An 8,803-nucleotide genomic window follows, 5' to 3' on the forward strand; every position below is an offset into this window, starting at 1 on the left:
TATATTCCTGTCTTGTCCTTGAATCCCGGGGTTTGTCCATGCTAAGCAAGTAATGAACTACACAGCAGCCTATAAATCTTTTTCACTATGCATTCACTATGAATTTGATCATGGCACTTGGGTGGAATCTAGGCTGAGACCAGAGAATGAGCATTTCTATCCAGTTCACAGATGGTGCTGATGCTGCTAGAATGCTGACCATACTTTGAAAAATAGCAGTTTGGAAGATGAAACAGACTGTACACGAAGAGATTGGTGAAGAGGTCCTAAAAAAAAAATTAAAGCAAAAGAGAACTGTATTTGGGCCTGGAGAGACAGCTCAGGAGGAAAGAGCCTTCTGTTTCCCCAGAGGACACTGGGCAAAGGTTTCATCATCCGCACGCCCACCGCACTAGTGAGATGAATCTAGACACTCTTTACATGTGATCATATATAGATCACATGGTAACAGACACCTCTCTGGAGACCTAATGTGCCAGATTCTGCAAACACATAAACTAATTTGAATTTGTTCACGGACAAAAATAGTAACAAAATTACAAACACTGTGATTTGCAATTATAACACAGGTTACTTTTAGAGAATGGAAGAGGGTACTACTCCAAAATCAAATTTACAAATTGTTGCACACTGGTTTATGTCCTAGAGAACATCTAAAGCACAGAATGAGAAACGGTTAGAAACATGTGTAGTACGAAACACCATTCTGCTCACTGTTTTCCTGTGAGTAATTATGTTAATGTAATATAAATGTGCTGTTGATCTAGGAACTCAGCTGGTTATGCAACTCTGCTAAAAGCTGAAGAAATTTCAACCCAGGGGAAATAAAATTTGACATCTTCATTCATGAATGAGAGCAAAAAAAAGCATTTAAAATAAATAAAATGTGTCAAAATCACGCCAAAAAGCTTTACAGTTGTTTAGTTTGTGATTTTTTTTAAAATCATTCTTCTCAAATTGCTAATACAAAGTAGCATCACAAATTTCCTGAATTTTAGTTTCTGATGATTTTTTAACATATGACTTTGGGTGGGGGGAGGGAATCTTTCAAATTGAGATTTCCATAAATGGTGTCTACAAGTGGAGATTAGAGATATAGCATAAAAAACCTTGGGTACACAAATTAGATGGTCTCTAAAGTGTGTGGTTGTGCACACTTTTAATTTCCAGCACTTGGGGCTGGAGAGATGGCTCAGAGGTTAAGAGCACTGGCTGCTCTTCCAGAGGTCCTGAGTTCAATTCCCAGCAACCACATGGTGGCTCACAACCATCTGTAATGGGATCCAATGCTGTCTTCTGGTATGTCTGAAGATGGCTACAGTGTACTCACGTACACCAAGTAAATAGATAAATCTTTTTTTAAAAACGTCTTCCCTATGTCTAATTCCAGCACTTGAAAGGTGGAGGCTGAAGGAACTCCGATTTGAAACCAGTTTGGACTACATAGCAGTAGGTTCTAGAGGCCAGTCAGAGTTACATGGTGAAACCACGTCTCAAAATAAAAAGAGAGCAGCAATCGATCTATTACTTTGTTTGAGGCGGTATCTTACTATGTTGCTCGGGCTGGCCTCAAACCTGTCATCCTTCTGCCTCAGCCTCAGTAACGTCAGCGCTAGAATCACAAGTTCTCACTACCATTTCTAGTGTGCCCTGAAATACCTGACCATGTTAGTTGCCTGTTCGAAAAGCGTTCCTTGGCTTCTGTATGCGTTCTGCTGCTGAGACACAAACTTAGTGACAAAACCACACCAACCCAAACCAAGCAGCCAGACAACGAACAGCAAAGCACATGTTTTACTCTCAGTAAGAGGGTGTCAGCGGTTGAGAACTCTCTGTCCCAGAACACACATTGTGCCTCACAACTGTATCTCCAGTTCCTGGGGCTCTGATGCCCTCCCCTGAACTCAGTGCCACACAGACACACATACAGGAAAAACACCCAGACACACAAAATACTAATAAGTAAGTTTTTTGAGAAAGAATCTGGATGTCAGAAAGGTCTACAAGCCAAGCGTCCTTCCTTTCTGGAGTTGGGGGGAGAATCCGTTCCCTCATCGTTGGCCATTCCTTGGAAATCATCCTCTCCATAGGCCCGAGGCACAGCTGGATTCGAAGCTATTCGCCAATGCTGCTTATGCCTCTCAAACTACAGTATTCTGACCTCCCTCTCTAAATTCAACTTGGAAAGACCTTAGCAATTATACTAGGACTAAACATAGGCTTCAAGATAATCCCCCATTAAAAAATAAATTAGTATTGTGTTTATGTGTATGGGTGTCATGCCCGTATGGAGGCTGTTGAATCCCCTTGGAATGTGGTGAGCTGCCATTTGGGTGCTAGGAATCAAATCTGGATCCTCTGGAAGAGCAGTCAATGCCCTTAACTACTGAGCCATCTATCTCTCCAGCCCCAAATCTCCCAGTTTTAACACCAGATGATCCCCTCTCTTAACTGGCCCCTGCCGGCTAATGTGAACGTGCACAGGTTTATGATGTGACCCTCCCTGAGGTGTCCCTCCTCCCATTGCTCCCCAGTGGCTGCCAAGCCCTTCCAGTCTGTCAAGGCCACTAGAGCATTGGCCCCAATTTCCTTCCAGTCTTTCCCCATAGCAGTCAGCCCCCAGATCCCCCGGCACACTCCGCACTCCAGCTGAAAGCTTTGCTTGCACTGTTTTCTCTCTCCCCTGATAATCTTTCCGTCCCTCCTGTCCTCACCAAGACAAAAGCTCTCTTCTCAGAGACCCACGGCAGATGTCTCCTCCTCCATGAAGCTGTCTCCTTAGCCTTTTCCTTTGAACATGTGTTTGTGTGTCCCTAAGGAACTTGGTTTTAATTTTTTTTTTTTTTAATGGTCATCTATGCTCTATGTGTCCTCTGCTGGGCCACAATCGTTGGGTCAGAAACTCATGGATTCTTCTTCATTTGTGTACCTGTTAGGCACATGTGAAACCGAACCCTTGGTTTTCATCCACATCCACCCTTCTACCTCCTCTCTCTCCTGTAAAGGCGCCCTGCTTGCCCTGTTGTGCTCGCCAAACACTTTGATGCCACCTTAAATTCCTCTTGCCTTCGTTCTTCCTATCCAGTTCAACAATAAATCTTACTGCAGGTACCCACCGACATAGACCGCCACGCTCTTTTGCCCGTTCTTGTTCTTCTAGCTCCCTGTGTCCAAGCTGGCCTCTGTACTTCTCACTGTGTACAAGTCAGCATGTGTGTGCACGTGCACACGCGTGCGCGCGCGCACACACTCACACACACACACACACACACACAATTTTCAGCAGCCAGAGCAATGTCAATGGCTCAGACCTTTAAAACTAATTTGATTATATTTGAGCTCAATGTGGAGTATTTACTTTACCATCACGTTTACAATAAAACCAGAAGCCCTAGTTCTCCATTGCTCCCATGCTACCTCCCTCTGCTCAAGGCCGGGCTCTCCCTGGCCCAATTCCTCTGTTGAACCCACTGTTCCTCAAACAGACCCAGTGGCCACTCATCCCATGGTCTCTGCACCTGCTATCCACTCAGCATGTGGACATGTCTTTCTCCAGAGAGCCAAGGGCCTCGTTTCTCTGTCCTTTCCGCCTCTGGGTACCCCGTACAGCTCCCCGTTCTGCGATGGCCATTTTATCAGACCCACTTGCTGCTGGCATCTTGTGAGTAACAAGGGCAGCTCTGGATCTCTCCTGTCACCAGCTGTGCTCTCCCCCGCCACGACTTTTAAATATCTACCTCTACATGAAATTCTATTACACATCGACTCACGCCTGTTTCCTGCACCAAGATGCCAGCGCTGTGAGCGCAGGAACTTGGAAGTTCTGGTCTGGAACCCGGCAGCACCCACAGCACAGACGAACTGTTACATGCACAAGCTCATCTGCACATGTTCTACGGCCACAATAAACTCTGAGAAACCAGAAGCTCAAACGAGTGAATCTCTGTCTGTCTGTCTGTCTATCTATCTATCTATCTATCTATCTACCTATCTATCTATCATCTACCTGTCATCTATCATCTACCTATCACCTACCTATCATCTACCTACCTATCTATCTATCATCTACCTGTCATCTATCATCTACCTATCACCTACCTATCATCTACATACCTATCTATCTATCTATCTATCTATCTATCTATCTATCTATCTACTTATCTATCCTCTGTCAATCTAACATCTCTATATAATTATATATAATTAATATTATATATTATTTAATTACATTATCAAAGAAGATCCAAAGGAAGTCACTTCCTGCAGACAGATAAATATTAGAGATGCTGGCACAGCCCCACTATCTTTCTCATGATGCAGCCCTGGTCTGATGGATTTCCCCCAGAGCACAAAACGCATCAGAGTGAACACACATTCAAAGCTCTTGCTGCCCTTACACGTACAGGGACATGAGTGTGGGTCTAAAGGCCCTTTGCTAAGGTGACGGCAGCCCCAAAGCCTTCATCTGTGCTCTTAAGCCTTCCTGGATGTTCTTTAAGCCCAAAGCTTTTTCTGTCCCAGTTAATGTTTTCCTCAGTCTTCAGTGTCAAAGAATTGCTTTCTTAGAAACAGACTTGTTCTTTATTATTTATTTTGCTTTTGGTGTTTGTTGTTGTTTAATCAAAGAGGGGGAAAAAACCCCTTCCAAACAGAAACTCAAACATGGATCCTGTCTCTACTCACCCCCCTCTCACAGCCCACAGCAGAAGGCAGTTCCTAAATTCATCTTTTCTTTGCCGTCCAAAGTAGGTAACTGCAAAAGCAAGGTGTTCACAATGGTGCACCTTCGTTCCATTCAAACCGATCGATTTCAAATGAGCTTCCCACACTAATTCTAAATGATTCTCTTCCTTCTCTCCAGAGTTTCTCTGAGTCCCTACTGTAGCTTCTGTATTCAGTGGCATCTACATCTCTTATGTTGAAAACAAGAACATTAATCACAGTGAATTCATTTTGAAGCTCGGTGTTTTTCTTGCAGAACAGATGAGCATGTCTTTCAAGACACCCATTCTCATCTCTTGGATACCCATTAGAATCACTGGCACGACTTTGAAAACTACAATCCTCGGGCCCCATCCATGACCAAGTCAATGTGCCTGAAAACCACACCTAAACAAAGAGCCCCACAGAGCGGCTGTAAGTTGAGGAACAGAGTACTGAGCACACACACAACTGTGAGTCACAAGCAGGCACGCGGTTAATGCTGGGCACAGCAAGGGTAGCTAACTTCTATGCCATGGTTAATCCACAGAGCGAGTCAGCTCCCTTACCAAGTCCCTACCTGACCGGAATACTGCGCCATCAAACACAGTGGTCCCCTGACAGAATCTGATGGAAAACATAAACTGAGCAGGACTTAAAGACGCTCTAAAGGCATGTTAGCGGGAGATCAGCACTTCCTCACCCAGTTACATATCTGTACCATCCGTCCCCTCCCCACCTTGGGCTGGAATACTTCGAGCAAAGCCCAGGAAAAGGTACTTGTGCTATGTAGGTGAGTGGTGGTTCCCTAACAGTTTCTTGGGATGACTGGGTTTGGAGAGAATGTGAGAAGCAGGTGGGAGATGAAAGGAACAGATTGGAAAATTAAAAGTAAGTAAGGGAGGGCATAGCTCTGCGCACCCCATATGCAACAGGACTGGGCGCTGGGATCGTCAAGGTGCAAGGATGCGCCTGACCCTACCACAGCATTTTGGGCACACTGAGATCTTCCATTACTAAAGTGCTTACAAAAATTTCCAAATTGAACACTTCGTTGACCAAAGAAAAAAGTGATGTTTGTTCTATAAATACTATAATACATCACAATTTGGACAAAGAGATGCATATTTGGCAGAGGAACTCTTGGACGAATTGAAGGAGAGGTCATTCATCACCCTTCTGGACCATTAAATATGTCATTTTTCCAGTTCTGACCATTTTGATTTTTGTTTGATATTTCTTCAAAGCAACTATTGCCAAGTTCTTAACTGGCACTGAGGGGAGCGGGGGTTGGGGGTGGGGGGAATGAGATTATTTGCAAGTGAGGAGAGCGAGAGAGAGAATTTTAATATTACATAAAACATTATGATTGCTTCCAAGCGATTTAAGAATCAGTGTCCTAATGATTCCAATTTATTTCCACCGCCAGATCCTGCAAAACTGCCTGGAAACTTAAGTTGTCTTCTGCAGTAAGTTCTAATTTGTCTATGCCAAAATTAGATATTAGCCATAGAAATATAGAATTCACCTTGCATGAATGTATATGCATACATATAATTTATTATTGATTAAGCCACTATCTCAAAATTAACAATGTTTTACCAACTGTGCCCGCTTCTAAATGGCAAACTACCTGCAGAGCGCCTTCCAAATCACTAAGTTACTACCACACCTTTCTTAGACATTTTTAATTTAATTCTGATTTTTAAAATGCTTTCTTAAAACCATGTGACGTCTTCGTAAATTCCCAAGTACTAAGCAGATCAACCCCCGTCCGTCTTTGAGACCCATCATGTCTGCAATAGCTTGGTGTGTTAGAGACTGTGTTTCAAATGTTTATTTCTACATTTACTGTCCTTGCATTATCCCCATTTTTAAAGCAAATGAATCATCGTGCATTAGCGGGAGACTTATCCTATGAGGAGCCAATCCTATTTTCAAAGAATCGTTCCTTCTAGCTTTCCAAATAAATGAGTTAGTGGCGCTCGAGTTTCTCTGCACAGAAGTGTTGATCTTGTTTAAAATATAAATTCAGGTTTCTGATTAATATACCTTGTCCCATTTAAAGGGACATGTTCCTGTGTGCACGGGAATTCATTTTCTTTGGAATGGTTTCCTGACATCTTCCAGCACAGACCTCAGGAAGTAAAAAGAGTCAGTAACTCGAATAAAATAAAATATACCCACCTTCAACTAGCAGCAGAAAGGACCCAGGGCATCAAAGAACTCTCCTGCAGAAGCAGGCGCACTGCAAAGCTCAATTAGTTCACAGACTGGGGACACTGCTTTTGAAAAGCGCTTCCTACCCGGGGAAGTTTTCTGAGTCTCCCTCTCTACTCTCCAGAGGCACGAAAGCCCTAACCAGGTTTTATCTATTTTTTTCCCCTCTTTTTTCCCCCCGCTGTAACAACAAAAGAAGTTGTCAGGAAATCGCCGCTCCGTGTCTGTCCTCAAGGGCTTTCTATTTTCAGTAAGTTGTTCTCCTACTGCTCTTCACTGTCCCCAAACACTCAGTGCGGTTAGGACCCTCCAGCCCTACCACTCCCACCACCAAGCAAATCAACACGACCTAATTAGAATTTCTTCTTGGATTCCTCCTAGTTGCTGTTGACTCTCCCCAACCCCACCCCACACCCAAGCCCACCTTTAGCCCTCAAGTTAAAAACCTCAGTTTAGAACTGAAAGGCAAAAGTCTTTAAAGGAACTTTCCAGGAGTAAAGAGACCCCTTTAACCTTTCAAAGAAGGGCATGTCATTGGAAGTTCTTGGGACCCACTACAGTTCAGGCAGCTAGCTGGTGGCCATAATGCTATCCCATGGCTATGTTGGAAGGAAAAGTTAACTTTCTTTGCTCTTTGAGTTTAAGCAAACCAGTCCTACAGGCACTGGACCTGGGTTTATCGGGAGCTCAAAAATCTAAGAACAGAAAAGATCAGTGTTTGCAGAGACTCGGGTACCACTGTCCAGCGGGCAAACGCACCCTGAGGACTAGAGCCCTGGTCTCCAGGAATGAGTGCATGCACCTCAAGCGTCGCAACAACTAGCGAGGGCAGTACAATCGATTCTTTCCCCTGGGGTCTAACCGGGACGTTGGCCCCGAACCTGCACTGTTAGGTGGGAGCTCCCGCGTGCTTACCTTGGGGTTAGTCAGGAGCTGGTGCTGGTCGCTGTGTAGCAGCGCCCTGGAGTTGGACTCGGAGTTGTTCACGTACACCTGGACGCAGGGATACTGCGAGGTGCCCCTGCAGTCGGTGCCACAGGTGAAGGTGCACTCGAACACCTCGCCGATCTGCTGCACCGACAGCACCGTGCAGTTGGCCGCCGTGGCTTGCAGATCCTGCAAGGCGGGACTGAGCCAGCAGAAGCCGAAGATGAAGAGCGACAGGATGCCAGAGACGATGAGGAACAAGCCGAGCCGGATGCTCTTGTCTTCGGCTTCCGTGTACTCGTAAGACACCCTGAGCTTCGCCATCGCCCCCCACTCTCCTCGGCTGGCGCGCTCCCCGCCCCCTCCCGCCCCCGGCGCCGGAGCTCAACCGCCTCGGGCGGGAGGAGCCGCCGCCGCCGCCGCCACCGCCGCGCGACAGCAGGGGAGTGGGCGGCGAGGGGGCGCGCGCGAGAACAAAGGGGCCGAGGCCGGCGACGCCCCCGGCGGCGGAGACGGCGCTGCCCGCGGCCCGGCTCCCGGGTGCCACCGCCGCCTCACAGGGTCCGGCACCCCGGGGCTCCCCGAGCCCGTCCCCGCCCCCGCGCGCTCCGCGCCCCGCGCCCGCCTCCCCGCGCCCGCCGCCCGCCTGCCATCGCCGCGGTCGAGCGCCCGGCGCCCCGACGCTGGGAGCGACTGGGCTGCCGAGCCCCGGCTCCGCCGTGAGGGAGGCTGCTCCTCCCCACCCTGGGCGCCGCCGCCCCGCCCCGCCCCGCGCCGCGCCCCGCGCTTCCCGTGGGCGAGCACCCGGGCCGCCGCGAGCAGCTCTCGGAATCCTCGCCAGATGCAACCTGGAGAGATGGCGGAGACGGCCGCGGCGAACGCCTAGCACCGAGGGAGCGTGGCTGGGGAGAAAGTTAAAAGAGGAAAACAGAAATTTTTTAAGTGGGGGAGGATG

At 47.2% G+C, this 8,803-nt stretch overlaps 1 protein-coding gene across 1 annotated transcript in view; it reads right to left on the bottom strand.

Moving 5' to 3' along the window:
- Kcnmb4 (potassium calcium-activated channel subfamily M regulatory beta subunit 4) overlaps positions 1 to 8,190 on the bottom strand; it is a 52,934-nt gene extending 44,744 nt beyond the window's left edge. Inside the window, exon 1 of the mRNA NM_023960.2 lies at positions 7,837 to 8,190. Within this exon, the coding sequence (NP_076450.1) occupies positions 7,837 to 8,172 (336 nt within the window). The 5' untranslated portion in view covers positions 8,173 to 8,190. The remainder of the gene's footprint in view (positions 1 to 7,836) is intronic.
- Positions 8,191 to 8,803: the final 613 nt, after the last annotated feature.

This window comes from Rattus norvegicus, chromosome 7, assembly GCF_021556685.1.
Source record: "Rattus norvegicus strain SHRSP/BbbUtx chromosome 7, alternate assembly SHRSP_T2T, whole genome shotgun sequence".
Lineage (NCBI taxonomy): Eukaryota > Metazoa > Chordata > Mammalia > Rodentia > Muridae > Rattus > Rattus norvegicus.